The sequence below is a fragment of the Protobothrops mucrosquamatus genome, unplaced genomic scaffold (assembly GCF_001527695.2).
Source record: "Protobothrops mucrosquamatus isolate PMUCROS unplaced genomic scaffold, P.Mucros_1.0 scaffold4094, whole genome shotgun sequence".
Lineage (NCBI taxonomy): Eukaryota > Metazoa > Chordata > Lepidosauria > Squamata > Viperidae > Protobothrops > Protobothrops mucrosquamatus.
In genome coordinates, this window is record NW_015390024.1 from 2394 (window position 1) to 19118 (window position 16725).

General features: G+C 36.7%; 2 protein-coding genes across 2 annotated transcripts in view; both read right to left on the reverse strand.

Moving 5' to 3' along the window:
- Nucleotides 1–7873, reverse strand: part of LOC107298568 (visual pigment-like receptor peropsin) — a 9343-nt gene extending 1470 nt beyond the window's left edge. The window contains exons 1-4 of the mRNA XM_015827944.1: nt 7789–7873; nt 5595–5785; nt 2001–2100; nt 28–197 (exon numbers count right to left, since the gene is read on the reverse strand). Of these exons, the coding sequence (XP_015683430.1) occupies nt 28–197; nt 2001–2100; nt 5595–5785; nt 7789–7873 (546 nt within the window). The remainder of the gene's footprint in view (nt 1–27; nt 198–2000; nt 2101–5594; nt 5786–7788) is intronic.
- Nucleotides 7874–12055: 4182 nt separating this feature from the next.
- GAR1 (GAR1 ribonucleoprotein) overlaps nt 12056–16725 on the reverse strand; it is a 7404-nt gene continuing 2734 nt past the window's right edge. The window contains exons 4-7 of the mRNA XM_015827947.1: nt 15439–15498; nt 14104–14224; nt 13310–13417; nt 12056–12430 (exon numbers count right to left, since the gene is read on the reverse strand). Of these exons, the coding sequence (XP_015683433.1) occupies nt 12417–12430; nt 13310–13417; nt 14104–14224; nt 15439–15498 (303 nt within the window). The 3' untranslated portion in view covers nt 12056–12416. The remainder of the gene's footprint in view (nt 12431–13309; nt 13418–14103; nt 14225–15438; nt 15499–16725) is intronic.

Sequence of the window (16725 nt, forward strand, 5' to 3'; positions counted from 1 at the left end):
ATTATAATCATGAATGTTCTACTTCACTATAAAAAGAACATACGTGTCATTTTCTCTCCAGTTTATGGTACAGGTAGCTCCAGTTGGATCTGGGGCATAGTTTGCCCATCCTACCACAGGCATGGAGGCCCAAAAGACTGCATTGGTCCAGGCAGCAAAAATCAGGGCAATATAGTTGTGAGTAGTTAGTCTGTTACCTATTGGCAAACCAAAATATCATCACTATTTATTCTTTCTTATCATTTGTACTTTACTACTCGAAAGCAAAGAATACAAAAGTTACAATGAAAATTTTATAAATACACAAATCAAACTATTTAGACATTAATGTTCACATCTATACAACATCTAAGCAACTAACTTCCCTCATTGAAAATTACATACTTATACTTCGTTTGTTTATAGTATGATATGATATATGATATGATATATGATATGACACACATTTACAAACATTGATTAAAAAATTGAGAAAGTTGCTGAGAACAGTTCCCTAACTATATTCTGAAAGAATCTTTTTTTAACCTGGTTCCCTCCAGATAGTTTATATTTAAAAAAAATACCCATTTGTTAATGTTTTTTCATTATGCTATATTTAATAAATAATTGCTTGATAGTCTTCCAACAAAACATTGACTAGACTAGGGTGTAAGTTTAGCAAATTGCTTCATCATATGCAAATTGCTTCATCATATAAACTAAGAACAAAAAGGCGGTATCAGAACAAAACAATCATATGATTTTTGTCCCTATCAACATCTTGAGCTTTACAGTCTGATTCCAGTTTATTGTAAACTACAGATGCCTACTTTTTTTTATGCATTTGACCTATTCGTAATAGGTACTCTCACAATATGGTTACAACAGTTACAATTAGATTAGTATTTACAACATGTGTATTTATGAAAAGGGAAATGGATAAATATATTTATATTATAAGAGCCTTGGTGGTGCAATGGTTAGAATGCAGTATTGCAGGCTAACTCATGGCTCACTCTAGGAGTTCAATTCTGAGCGACTCAAGGTTGACTCAGTCTTCCATCCTTCTGAGGTCGGTAAAATGAGGACCCAGATTGTTGGGGGCAATTTGCTGACTCTGTAAACCACTTAGAGAGGGCTATAAAGCACTGTGAAGCTGCATACAAGTCTAAGTGCTATTTCTATATTCCCAGCTAATTTCTGCCTGCACAGAACATATCTTCAACCTTTATTTGTCGCTCAAACGGTGACCATGCTTCCAAACATAGCACTTGGCTGCCTTCATACATTGTTCTAATCTTTTAAAATGCTCGAAGATTACAGTGCTTGGCTTCTTAATGATGTGAAGCATGTTATCAGAGCTTCCCATTGATAAAAGAATTCAAGTCAGATGCTTCAGGGATGTTAGCAATTCGGTATTAAGGTATTTTCAGGGACTCTGATATTTACAGAACCAGATTCCTTGGACTGTTCTTACTCTATAATAGTAGCCAATGCTCAATTCTATAATTGTTTTCCTTCTGACACTTCCAATTTGTTATACCCTCTGACTTCTTGCTCTATCTTCAGTCGTTCACACAATTAAGAGTGTGGGCAGTTAAGAAATAGGAAATTAAAATAAAAAAGAACCTTATTATCTCTGAATTCAAAACAGAGGTAGGTTTTGTTATATAATCCTCCAAAGTTCAAGAGCAAAATTAACCAAGTATATTTTCAAAAGGGCAATTTTTTACAGGTTTTGTTTCCACAACTATTTCTGTTATCTACAAGCAACAGATAATACAAGTAGACCAAAAACATTCTGGAAAAAGTAATGCCAAACCATTTCAACATTATTGTCATAAAAATGGATATGAAATTCAGCAAGAGTCAAACTCAACTTGTAGGAGATTTATACTTTACTACAAAGTATAAATTCAAATAATATAGAGTACCAAAATGTGGGATTTCCCGCAAAACATATCACCAAAATCTATACTGAAACACGGTATACCTTTATTGCAGAATACCAAACATCGTACCTATTTGTGGCTTGCAGATTGTCAAGTAACGATCTATGGCGACAACAGTAAGCAAACCAATGCTTGCCATTCCAAAGAAGATATTCAAAGCAGCATAAATCTAGAATTTAAGAAATAATACATGATTTAAATGTTTAAAAATAATATTGGTTGCTTTCAAAAGTCTAAAATTAGGCTCTTCTTTTACAATTATCAAGAAACATTTTTTCGTCTACACAGATATCTACAGGAAGATCCATTTGCTTAATTCCCCATTATAATTTTCAGCTAATTAGTAAAGCCAAGCTTAACACCGAGTTATTCTGTTTACTTATTTTATTATTTTATTAAAACTGGGGGGCTGACTGTGGAAGAGTAAAAATTGAAAATAATGAAAATAATGAAAAATGTGTCTGGGTAAGCACATTCCTAATATTAGACTATATAGCAAATAAGGCTCCACAAGTGTCCTATCCCAAGGCTTGGGAAAACAGTCAATTGTTAAAGATTTCCAGAACATCCTCAGGATAAAAGCCAAACTCATCTGTAATGAATATTATTCCAGAAGTATGTGCCAACACAGAAGGCACACTTTCTGGATCCTGATAAATAGCACTGGTTAATAATAATAATAAAGTTAGAGGTCATCTAGTCCAACCCCCTGCTCAGGCAGGAAACCTTATACCTTTTCAGACAAATGGCTGTCCAGTCTCTTTTTAAAAACTTCCAATGTTGGAGCATTCACTGCTTCTGGAGGCAGGTTGTTCCACTGGTTAATTGTTCTAACTGTCAGGAAGTTTCTCCTTAGTTCTAGGTTGCTTCTCTCTTTGGTTAGTTTCCATCTGTTGCTTCTTGTCCTGCCTTCAGGTGCTTTGGAGAATAGCTTGACCTGCTCTTCTTTGTGGCAGCCCCTGAGATATTGGAACACTGCTATCATGTCACCTCTCGTCCTTCTCTTCATTAGACTAGACATTCCCAATTCCAATAACCATTCCTTACATGTTTTAGTCCCCTGATCATCTTTGTTGCTCTTCTCTGTTCTCTTTCTAGAGTCTCAACATCTTTTTTACATCGTGGTGACCAAAACTGGATGCAGTATTCCAAGTGTGACCTTACCAAGGCATTGTAAAGTGGTATTAACACTTCACATGATCTTGATTCTATCCCTCTGTTAATGCAGCCTAGCACTGTGTTGGCTTTTTGGGCAGTTGCAGCACACTGCTGGCTCATATTTAAGGGATTCTCCACTAGGACTCCAAGATCCCTCTCACAGTTGCTACTATTGAGCAAGGTACCACCTATCTTATACCTGCGTATTTGGTTTTTCTTGCCTAAATGTAGAACCTTACCTTTTCACCACTGAATTTCATTTTATTAGATAGCGCCCAATGTTCAAGTCTGCCCAGATCCTCCTGTATCCTAAGCCTGTCTTCTGGAGTGTTGGCTATTCCTGCCAGCTTGGTGTCGTCTGCAAATTTGATGAGTTCCCCATCTATCCCCTCATCCAAATCATTGAAGTTGTTGAAGAGCACTGGGCCCAGAACAGAGCCCTGGGGCACCCCACTACACACTTCTCTCCATGTAGATGCAGTTCCATTGAGGACCACATGCTGAGTACGGCCAGTCAGCCAGCTACGAATCCATCTGATGGTGATGATGTCTAACCCACATTTTTCTATCTTATCAAGTAGTAGGTTGTGGTCTACCTTATCAAATGCCTTACTGAAGTCCAAGTAAATTATATCCACGGCAATTGGACCCAAAATACACCAACGTTGCCTGATCTTATGGGATAGACAAAAACCATGGGAGATAGGCAGTCCTTCAGATAACCTGACCCTATGCTATGAAGGACTCTATAGATGATAATCAGCACCTGGAATTGCAAATGGGAGCTCACTTGCAATCAGTGTAATTTTATACAACTGGTATCACATTGGCATACTAACACATGCCCAAAGTTACTGTTGTTGCTGGATTTAAGATCTGATGTAGTTTCCAAGTGGTCTTCATGGGCTGTACATGTAGAACACATTGCAATAGTCCAACTGTGAGTGAACATTAGAAGGACCTCACAATCTACAAGTGGGCAGAATTGGTACACCAGATGTAGCTGGACAAAGATCTTGTTAGCCAAAGCTGCCACCCTTCAAGCAGGAGTCCAAAATGACGCACACATTGTGTGCCAGTTTTGAGGTAAAGAGTACTATCCCATCTAAGGCTAACAATAGCTAAGTTCTAAGATTGGGGGAGGGGAGACAAAAGCCCACAGCTATTTGGCAGGATAGAATCTGAGTCTGTTCTCTCATCCAGATCCACGCAGCCTCCAGACAATGAGACAGGACTTCCTGTTCATTGGGTAGCATAAAAGAACATGTAGAGCTCAGTTTTCCCTTTTCCTATTGTCAACAATACTTCAGAAGAAGCCTTTCCTATAATCTAAGCCCTAATTCTTTTAACAGGAGCTACTGGGTTTGCATTCATGACCACTGGAATACAAAACATATATTCTGCCTTTGGACCATGCTGTTTCTCCATGAGGTTGTCACAGTCAGCTGCCCCTAGTAAGTTTCAAGGAAGAGCTAGAAACAAAAATCTTTTTACTGTGCTACTCAAGACAGCCATCTAGCGACAATTGTGATATATTTTATATCTTAATTTGCACACTCATTTTCAGCTACTGGAGAAGTAATTTGGGTAGTATTTTAAAAGCAAAATAGAAACAACACGTTTATAATATATGAAAAAATAAGATAACTTCCTGAAACTTGACAGATATGTTGGGGTTATAACTTCAAGAGTTCCCAGCAATATCTCTGGGACAAAGTATTGTAGAAATAGAGCTGATAATAATGCTATTTTTTTAAAAAAAATTAATAATTCTATAGTCCTAGTTTAATTTAATCAAAGTGGAATGTCGGCACACATTTGTTGGGATAAAATATATTAATGTATTCCTTCTAAAGCAGGAGACAGTTGGGTTCCAGGTTAGATAATTACTCTATCTAGTTTTGTTTTTTGATTTGATATTCCCCATTACTCAGTTCTTTTAAGAGGAGATGCCAAGACTTAACAGTCAAGTGGTGTGCAAGGGGCTTGCTGTGCTATATTAACAAACAATCCTCTCTTCCCAGAAGATGAAATACTACCTGTTTGTATATGTATCTCCCTCAAACAAACCCCAACCTCTCAAATAAAATAATGCAGGTTCTAATTAATAATATAATTTTGTTTGTAAATATTCAATGTATTTAATTTAGGTCCACCTAAATAATCCTTTTTATGAAAAGAGTTTGTCTTTTTAATTTATGGACCAAGGAATATATTTTCAACCATTTAATTTTTTCTTTGGATTTGCTTGTCTTTTGGTAATGATTTCCTTCTAGCACCAAAGCTCACAGATACTTAGTAGTAGTTCACAGAAGAGTGTTTTGTGTTTTTTTTTGCCACAAACACACTAGTGGAAAGAGATGTGTTGTTCAACTGTTCATGCTAAAAAGAACTGGTAGAAACACTTAGCAACAGTTTGTTTTGTTATCTGTTTCTGAACACTTATTTGAACAGGGCTACATACAATATGTGTAATGTGATCCTTTGTTGTAATACTCAAGTTACCTGGCAACCCAGGTAGCCAAATTTCCAGCTTCCATGCAGATCTGAAGCTGCAGACATGGGATAGCCAATACTACTCACTCCAATATCCGTAAAAGCCAGGTGAATGATAATAGTATTGCTTGGTGTTCGAAGTTCCTTAAATTTAATGAAGATGCTTAAAACAACAACATTACTGAGAAGACTTATGATTCCTGTCAAAAGATAAAAAATGGGGAGTAAACTTTAGAAATGTTAGTCTTAATAGACCTAATCTGAGTTTCATACTATCTACAAAGAGACTAAGATCATCATCATCATCATTATTGTTGTTGTCATCGTCACCATCATCTCATCATCGTCATCATCATCATCATCTCATCATCATCCTTTAAAAAAACCTAAGTAAGCATTAGTTTCATGCCAGGTTGATATAATGGTGAAGACATCAGGTTAGAAACCATGAATGACACTGTGACTTTTAGTCCCTACTTAGGCACGAAACCAGCTGGGTGACCTCCCGTCAGCCCTAGAAAGAAGGCAATGGCAAACTATTTCTGGAAAACCTTGCCAAGGAAACTGCAGGGACTAATCCAAGCAGTCATCAAGAGTCAACAACTGATTCATAGTTACCAATAATTAAAAATAGGCTAAATTCACACACAATACTAAAATCTTTGACTTGGCGATGTTTCCTGAACCCAACAATTATGATTTTTAATCGTAATCGATGTCTTATCATATGTGAACCAATCCAGTTAGAGTTTATACACATCATGCTTGAGCCTGAGTAAAGCAAGAACAGTGTTAAATAGATATTTCATCACCAGCCCCATTTAGATGTTAAAAATTAAAAAATAATGAACATAATTTATGGGCAGAAATCCATTTACGCACTTGCTGGGGAATTCTAGAAGTTGAAATCCACACATTTTAAAATTGGGAACTATTAGACGACATGATAAAATGAAATTAAAAAAAAGTTATTGTTCACGAATACAATGTTACTACTGATTAATTGCTTAATTCAAATTTTACTGGTATCAACTCAAAGAGCATAGTAGAATTCCATCTCTACCCCCATCACAAAACCAAAATATGGGAGAACACAATATGAATCAGACAGGATGTGTTTACAGCATACATTTTAGTCATCCCAATTTTCTGGGTTATACCGTGAATCATAAATTAACCATAAGAATTAGGTTTGACCAACATATTAGCTTAAAATATGATCAACTAGTCTATGAAACAGTCAGTTCTGCAAATGTGACTAATTAAAAGATGCATTTTGACAGGAATAATTGATGGGAGTTAAATACCTAAAATTGAAAGCCAACAATCTTGCTATTTAATTTGAATTTGTTTCTCTGGGGGGAAAAGCTCCCATCCTCAACATTTTATTAATCCCAAACATATGCACCATTTCTTTCTTTAAATATTAGCTTAACTTGATATATTTAATTTAGTATAGTATTAGATTGGTCTACATCAAAGCAAGTTTCAGTGAACTCAACTATGTTAACATCTAGCTAAATGGGTTTAAAATTAAAATCCAAGAGGTTGCTCTACAAAGTATCAGATATTGTCTTACTTACAGGTATTAGCCCTAAAGGCAGGGGAATTCCGGCCCCTTCTTCAGAGCTGCCAGGAACACAGATCTTCTGCATGCAAAACAGGTTTTCCCATCACTAAGGTACTATACTGTCCAGTTTTTAAGGGACTATGGAAGACTTATAAAGATTAGAGTGTGCAGAACTTTGGTTTTGAAAGCAAAAAAGGGCTTCAGAGTGTATTAAGGAGCAAAAGCAGAACTTATCTGGAATGCCTTAAAGCAATCCCAACCTGGAAAAAAAGTACTTGGTTTAAAAAGCTGCACATAGAGGCTATTTGCATATCACTGGGTATTCTAAAGCAAGGGTTCTCAACCTTGGCAACTTTAAGACTTGTGGACTTCAACTCCCAGAATTCCTCAGCCAGCTTTGCTGGCTGAGGAATTCTGGGAGTTGAAGTCCACAAGTCTTAAAGTTGCCAAGGTTGAAGACCCCTGTAATCTAAAGTACTTTTTGCCTTCAAATCCAAAGAGTAGCAATCCATTTTCAAACTTCACATTTCTTTGCTTATGTTTAATTAAAGCTGAAAAAAATGAAGTGATAATTTTTTTATTAAGGTGCAATACCCCAATATTTTCTTAACCAAATACATTCAATGTTCATACCTGCTGCGATCAAGTATGCTGCAATAATGTTGTGTTCCTTCTGTGAAAAGGCCGATGGAAGCTCACTATTACTTTCCACAGTCATAGTAGGATAATTCCAAAATGTGGCAGGGCAAAAAAAAAAAAAAAAGAAACCTGGGAAAAAACTTCAAGAGCTAAACTTCTGAAAGAAAGAAAGAAAGAAAGAAAGAAAGAAAGAAAGAAAGAAAGAAAGAAAGAAAGAAAGAAAGAAAGAAAGAAAGAAAGAAAGAAAGAAGAAACTTTTGCAAGCCTTTTAAGATGAATTTTATCTTCTAAAATTTCCTACAAATGTCCTGCTCTCTTGAAAGGCTCCCAACAGGATTCTGAGTAAAGAAAGCAAAGGGGCTTACATTCCTAGCCTTTGGAAGGGAAAAGCTTATCAGGTCAAACAAAGAACAATATAGAGCTGCTTTTATTTTCAGTAAGATTTTTGTGCCTTGTGGTAAGAGATTTACTATTTTTACAGAACCCAGAGTTTGAACTTCAATCTTTAGGGTTTTATTAACACAATACTCTCAGCATTTTTAATAGCAAGTCATGAAACAAAATAAACTCAGTTTCTGTCAAAAAATGTATTTTTCTCAGTTTGCAAGGGACAGATTGCAGATGCACACTTCATACTGGAAATCTACCTTGAAATATTTCTAACACACATATATAAACTGGCTTACATAAATTTGCATTGTGAGTCAAACATTATTATTATTGATTTTTGACTGTACTTATGCAAATCAGTGATGGCGAACCTATGACAAACATTTCAAAGGTGATATGACATTTGGGTGACACACCAGCACTCACCAATACCCAACACTTATTCTCAAAAACACACCCCATTCTTGCATGATTTTTGAGGTTGCAGAAGCCATGTGAGAACACTATGCTCTCAAGAGGTCTCCCACAAGAACGGGACGTGCCTTTGGGCAGTTTTTAGAAGCTTTAGAGATCATGGAAGAGCATTCTGTGAAGCTGCTTCAAGAATGAAGGCCTGTATAATGCCGTCCGTTCCTTGGGTCTAGTTTTAAATATAGCATTTAAAATTTTAGTTGTTCCTATATTTATTTTTTTTACTATCTGCAGCCTTGCCAGAGTAGAACACCACCACCTGCTTTGTTTCCAACAAGCAGGAAATGAAAACTATGTAACTCCCTATCTCTATGAGTAAACCAACATTCCATCATAACTTGTAGAGATTGATGGACATATGCAAGATAAATACTTTCTACCCAATGGCATTTCTTTTGTTCTTTGTGTTATTCCCGTCATATTGCAGGGTCCTCGGTGTTCAAATTTTGCAGTTCTGATGGCCCATTTGGCAGTGGAATTAAACTGGTGGTAGCAGGCTGTCGGTATTGGTCTTGGATCGTAAACCAATCTTTGATGGCAGCTTTCTTAGATTTCACTGCTTGTTGGACATCCTTGTTCCCCCACCAGATCTACTTGTCCACAAAACATCACCCTGATTTGGTCACACCTATGGTTCCTTTGCGCTCTCCCGGATTCTTGCAGTGACCTATCCCAGATGACCCTTGCTAAGTACAGCTACAGGAAGAGGTCTAATGATGTCCATCAACTGTTTCATTTCTAGGGAGCTTCCACCACTTGATATGTTCCATGGTGGTGGTGAGTTGGTCTGAAGGGTGGAGTCAAAGTGTAAATTAAAAACGTGGAAGTTTGTGTTGTGGGGCAATACTGTCCAAGGGGATGACCTTAGAGTCCATCACCATCTGGAGGTCCCTTCTCAACACCATCCAATTGTCGATTGGATGCCACCCAATGGTATTTCCTTCCCTGTATTTTCTAATTCACCTTTGAAGAAATGCCATCTTGAAATCCCAAGGTACCTAAAACACCTTCCTATTTTCCCCATAGCAACAACCCTGGGAGGTGAGTTGGGCTGAGAGAGCGTGACTGGCCCAACTGGCTTTCATGCCTAAGGCAGGACTACAAATTCAGTTTCCAGCTTTCTAGCCTAGTGCCTTAACCACTAGACCAAACTGGCTTTCTTTTCTCTGTTTATTGTTGCTATTAAATCTACTTTAATGCCTCAGTTTATTTGCTGCATAATTATTTATGACTCTGGAGGAATTCAGGATCAAATGGTTGATCTCTGGGAATGGATAATATATTTCTAAATTCTGGTACTTAGGATAAATTTCTGCAATAGTTTTCTTATAAATATCCTATTATTTATTTACACAGGTACAATGTATCTTTTGCCTTCAACTCCAATCCATGGTTCTTAGGATAGCCAAACAAAAAATAGCTTTCCTAAACTTTTAACTTTTCTCCCAAAGATAACAGAAAATAATGCATACTTCCTGTTTACCCCAAATTCCAATTCACTATTTTCCCATTATTTCTTGCGTTGAACATTAAGTTGTAGAGGAAGTGCCTGCACTGTCTATGGGGATTCTTAGTCATCCAGGTCATGGTTGTCCCCAAGGTGCTTTTTCCAAAAGGCAACTGGATTTTGTTTTTTCTTTGAAAATGTTTCACTTCTCATCCAAGAAGCTTCTTCAATTTAAAACTGAAGAAGCTTCTTAATTAAGAAGCAAATTGTTTTCAAAGAAAAAACAAGAAGAAAGCCCAATTGCCTTTTGGAAAAAGCACCTTTGAGACAAATGCCTGCATTCTTCTACTAATGATGAGACCATATTAACAAACCTATGCCATGCCACTGTTTTCTTCTTTGCAGCTTCCCATCACTTTCCCCCCCAATCATCCTCTTCTGTATCATACTGAATACTACAGAAACTCAGTTCAGAAGCACTCATCTTGTAAAATCCATGCCAGGGAGTTTTGTCTCTTTGTTCTGTTTCATACACCTATTTTTTCTTGTTTTGCAGCAAGGCCAGTGTAAAATATGCTTGTGTGTCAATGAACATGGCGTGGAAATTGTAAGAGAAAATATTTTAAGCAGCTTTTAGAGGTCCTGGCTTTGGAATTCATTACCAAGTCCAAGCTGCAATCTGCACTGTAAAAAGATTGTTTGCATTTTTATTGGGAAGAAATGGCAAGACTGAATTTCAAAGCATTCTGCTAGATCCTAATAAGCCCTTGCTGAACACCGTGGGAGTTATTATTGAGTTAAGTATGTACAAGTTTCTTTAGGCTACTATTCTAATAAATCGATTTATTAGACTACCACTCCAATAATTATCATTCATATATTTGAGGATAGTACAGTTGAAAGCTTTCAAACCAGGGACAATTAATGCATATTTTTTCCTGTTTCTAGAAAGGACGTCCATTGCATAATGCTTCATTCACAATGAATGATATAGAATTCTTACAAATAATTTATTTTCAAGATTCAGAAAATCAGTAGGTATAAAATGCACATGGGATACCTTATGTGCACATAGAGATTCATTCATATATACAGGCAGCACACTATACATTTCCTAATGTTACAGAGCAAGGAACATTTCGCATGGCAGAGCTTGAATAGAAAAATAAAAGTAGTCTGGAAGATTCTTTCTTCAGGAAACTACAGAAATACTTGCAATCTCTCTCAAAAGCATCTTATGTACCTGAAATCCAAAAAAGCGCTAAGCCTTTCAGAAACCCAGCTGCTCTGACTAAATGGATAATTTGGAGGTATGTTTCAATCAGTTCATAAAAGGGCCACTGAATAGTTTATTCAGCCTTATTATATATACACTATAATGCATCTATTCTTCAAACCAGAGTACAAAATTTATCAGCTGTTCATTAAATTAACTAACTTATATAAGTGAAGCCAATCAAGTTGTGAATTTTCTGTTTGTCTTAAATCCTGTTATGTAAACTTTTCTAGATAATCAGACATCACATATATTGATATTTTTTCCTGTTTGTCTTTTTAACATTTAAACCAGAGAGCCAAGTACAAGATATAGTCACCTTCATCTCACATTTAGTATCAAACAAATGGAATTTAAGATTTTTGAACATTATTCTGGAAAACTCTATTGGCTGCTGCAACTAGAAATGCTAAAATATTATATTTCAAATCCTACTGAAGATGTGGATCCTTGGTACTTTCTGAGTTTGGTTATTTGCCTGAGACATTGTGTTACCCAACTATGTAACATCATCAGTGCCCTGATAATGTTACCTACTTGGGTAATGAAACATCTGCAAACAAACAAGCAGCTCAAACAGCACCAAGGACTCCACTACTGGAACTAATTAAGATGTTTTGATACATTTGGGGCATATCTATAAATGACTATTTTAAAATCAACTACCAGAAATCCAAAAGATTTTTTATTTGACATTTTTAAGTAGATACTTTTTCAAGTTATTATTTAGTTTCACTGATGATATAAGGGGATAAATTCTTGACATTAAAAATAGTCCTTTTAAAAAAGCTTAAGAATAACTTTCCACAATGTCTCCAAATAATGATACAGATTGCAAGTCAGATATCTGTAGTTCTTCTTAAAACTGTTGCATATTAAACGAAACCTATAAACTTTTGGCATGGAAACACTTTACTCCTTCAGCTATTGTACGTTTAAAATCATTGCCATTTTGTAGCATTCAAGTTCGTAAGGAGTCTTCTCTTTAAATTTCACGGATGAAGCAAGCCATAAACTTCATGTTTCCAGCAACTCCACTCAGTATCCTCTTCCTAATATGACAACAAAACAAGAAAAATTAGATTTTCCATATTCAGTCTTAAAAAGATGTAAACTTTTGGCTGTAGCATTGTCTTTTACCTCACAACTATTTGGATTAATGATTTTAATATTCCTTTAGTAAAATTCAGCTGTAACCTTTCCAAAGTATTAAGTTTTTCCCAGAAAAGTGGCAGCCAACAGTCCCCTCACTGAAGGTCCCCTATCCCAGCCTCCACATAAGCTTATCAAATAACACTGTAATTTGATGCATACAGTTATGAGCTTCCCACTATTTTGAAATTAGAATGAGCTAATGCAGCATCTTTTTAGAACAGCGCACTATATAAAAATGAATAGTTTCCTAACCGTGCACTACTCTTAAAAGCTGGATAAGGGAGATATTGCCAGGTCTGAGGAGAACCCAGCATTACTGGGTCTTCTTGAAGTGCCGGATCTGCCCTAACATGCTGGGAGTTTCTGATCCTGGCTTTTCAAATCTTCTGCAAATCAAACCCATTTCTCAACTGTCTTAAGAGGTCCTTTATTTATCACAACATTGTTTTGTAGTATTTTGGAGTGTATTAAGACACATATTCATTCCCAATTAGCCAGACATGCTTAAATACTCATGCAACATATTCTCGTATTTTCTCATTGGTACTGGTGTGTTCACATTTCCCATTTAGGAAACTAATCTTCTATGATTGATAAGGAAGCTCTGATTACTTTGCAAGAAGTACTACATTTTCTTCTGAAGTTTGAAGGTTGCTAATTATCTGAGAAGCAAAAAGTCTAAACATCGCACAGATAATACAGAATATGCCCATAACAAACAGCAAGATAGATAATTATTCTAAAAGTGATTAGTATAAGGTTATGAGTACACTTACCCCTAAATCCTCGGCCACCACCTCTACCTCGTCCTCCTCTGAAGCCTCCACCACCTCCAAAACCTCTACCACCTCCAAAACCTCTACCACCTCCAAAACCTCTACCACCTACAAACAAATAAAAGTAGATGGGTCAAGTGAGACTTGTACAGTATCAAAGTGAGTGAGAATAGCACATAGAAAACAGAAGCCTAAACTAAACAGGTCAACAAATTCATCCGTTAAAGTGTGCAGGGACCATTCATAAGAAATTGTAATAAAATCCTTGCTTAAAAATAATGGAGTTCTTTGTCAGAGATAGCACGAGTCTTTAAAGCATGCAACTGCCTTTTTTTTTCTTTATAAAAGAACTAGGCTGTTCCTAGGATGGGCCAGCTTAGCAGAACTATCCTGCCAGCTATCCAAATAACGTAACTAGGATGACCAACTGGGATTAACAGACAACTTAACCAGGGATTTGTCTTATGTGAAGGCAACTGAAAACAGCACTCTCCTTCCCACTACGGCATTTTACACAACCTATACATGGGGTTTGTTCCTTTTTGCTATGGCTGCTGTATTACTACTATGGAGAATGAGATTTGGGATGCAGTAAATTCAGACTCATCTGTTCAGCCCTGGATAAATTATAGTCTCCTTCTAAATTATTTCACTTTCCTTCACATTTGAAGTTTTGTCTGAATCCAATGAGCAGCCCTAACTGCTTTCAGGACTATAATGTTTGTGATCTTCTAAAAGCAATTTGTCCATTATTGCATATATTTGTTCCCACTGTAAGAAAGAAATCTACCTACCTCCGCCTCGCCCACCTCGCCCTCCTCTTCCACCTCGCCCACCTCTTGGGGCTCCTTTCTCACCAGGAGGCCTTGGCAAAAACCTCTGCAGAGGAAGCAATTTTGCTGGATCGATATAAAACTGAAGGAGGAGATTAGCATTAGACTTTGCCAAACCTTTACTTTTTGCTTAAATGTTACCATTTTCTTGAACCAATATAAAATAATTGCATTTATCAACTGAGATAAACGCAATAAATTAGCCACAAGTAAATCAACCCATAGTACTTTCATGAGCGCTGGACTGCACATCAAGTATGCTTAATCAAAGACAAATTAGATAACACAGTACAATAAACAGGATGCAATTCTTTGGTTTTGCTGGGGGGGGGGAGAATAGATCCACCACTGGGAGGCAAGCAGGAGACTTAAATCATTTCTAACACCCTACCTTTTGCAAAATTCATAACTTTCCTCTTCCTTTTAGAAGGGGATTGTATTTCTTTTAAAAATATTGCTGCAAAATAAGGGCCTGCAATTATAACCCTAATGAAAACCAAAGAAGAGCAAGTACAGATTACTGATCAAAAGTACTCAGATGTTAGCCCCAGGGAATCCAAGAATGACAAAGTGAATCAGAGCAAGCAGCAAAATGCACCACTGAGAATGAGACTGTTTAGTAGTCATAATAGTTATTAATGTAGTAAGTTACTTTTTCTGTGTGCCTCTGGGTATGTTTATGTCTCTGTGTGCCTTTGAATCAGTGCCTGCCACCTGCCTGGACCAATCCATGCAGTTTTCTTAGCAAGATTTTAGAAGTGGCTTGCCATTGCCTCCTTCCTAGGGCTGGGAGAATGACTGGCTCAAGATTACCCAGTTGCTTTGTGCCTAAAATGGGACTACAACTCATGGTCTCTTCAGTTCTAATCTGGTGCCTAATTCAATGCCACAGATCAGACATGTCAAACTCGTGACGTCACGTGATGTTGCGCAACATATCGGGACGGTTTTGCCATTGCCGGCAATGGGGTGGGCGTGGCTCCCGGATGATGCGTCCAGCCCGTTGGCCAGCAGTTTGACACCCCTGCCATAGATATTCAATGAACTAGCAGTTAACAAACCACTACTATTTCATTGTTAAATTTATTTGCCACCCATCTCACCATGGGGTTACTCTAGCCAGCTTACAATAATAAAAAGGGGAAAAATGAAAGGCATATAAACAGAAATAAAATAACAGAACAATAAAATGCACATTGACAAAGGATACATCTTTTTAGAGTTTAGACTCATATTTATGAATATTTAATGGACAGCAAGATTACATATCACAAACGGAACATAAGCAGGACTTACCTTTTGTAGTTTTTTGAAAGATGAAGCTCTCATGTTTTCTGACAGTTTAACTGAAAAGTACTTTCAAAGTGGCTTAAGGAAAACTCTATTAAGATTCCTCACAGATGTCTTTTATCAATTTAAAAGTAAATCCTCAAAGATAATGATGGTCCAATAGATAGAAATCTACAAAAGATCTTCTTAGTCCAGGGGTAGGCAACCTTGGCTCTTTTATGACTCGTGGACTTCAACTCCCAGAATTCCTGAGCCAGCATGGCTCAGCTTGGAAACCTCTCCCTTTCCCCTCAGCACAGCTGGCTCAGGAATTCTAGGAGTTGAAGTCCACAAGTCATAAAAGAGCCAAGGTTGCCTACCCCCGTCTTAGTCCATTCATGACAAGGCACCTCCTTGGACTGATCATTAAAATAAATAATATGAAACAGGAGCAACAAGTGAACAGACAACATGATGCCTTCTAGATAAATTTTAAAAGCTGCATATTTTAAAATCTCCAAACTATAATAGGCATTAGAGTTCAACACGGGGAGATAAACTAGCTGGAATTAGAGCACTCCCTATGTTTTTGCATAAAAATGAAAACACAATAGTACAAACTTAGGGGAGAAGTCCTCCACTTCTCGTGTCCCTCACAGTCCTTAAAGCAAGGGAGAGAGCCTAACTTTCTTCAAGAAGTTCATTAGCCTGCAAGTAATTTCTTATAATTTAAAATGACCAGATGAGGCTGAGATTTTGCATTAGATTCCAAGTGCAGGACAGATTTCTGAGAATTAAATGCATTCAAAAAGGATTTATTTGCCAGTCCCAAAATAAAATGAAAAAAACAACAACCCCATGCTCTATCTCTCTTTCACACACAAACACAACTAGTAATAAAACTGGATATAAGACCAAAGGATTTATTTGCATTGCTAAATAGTTAGATTTTCAAGAAAACATTACAGTTTGTTATATCAAATTCGCAAGATATAGAAAAAAGAAACTCTAGAATCTAAACAGCCAGCAAAATAGTAACTACATACCAATGTACATACCAACTGAAAAGCTGTGTCAATATTAAATACAAAGTGGCAAAGACAACATATATTCCCTTAATTAATGCAAAGGTTCCATATATCACCTTGACTGATCTGGATCAGGTAACTGAGGTCAGTCCAAATTATAGGTTGGCTAGGAGGCAACTAGGAATTCTAATTTCACTGTTATCCAGAAATATAAATGACTATATCCATAAAGTCTGCAGGAATTGAGATCAACCTGAAGAAGACTTACCTTTTTTTTTTTTTTTTT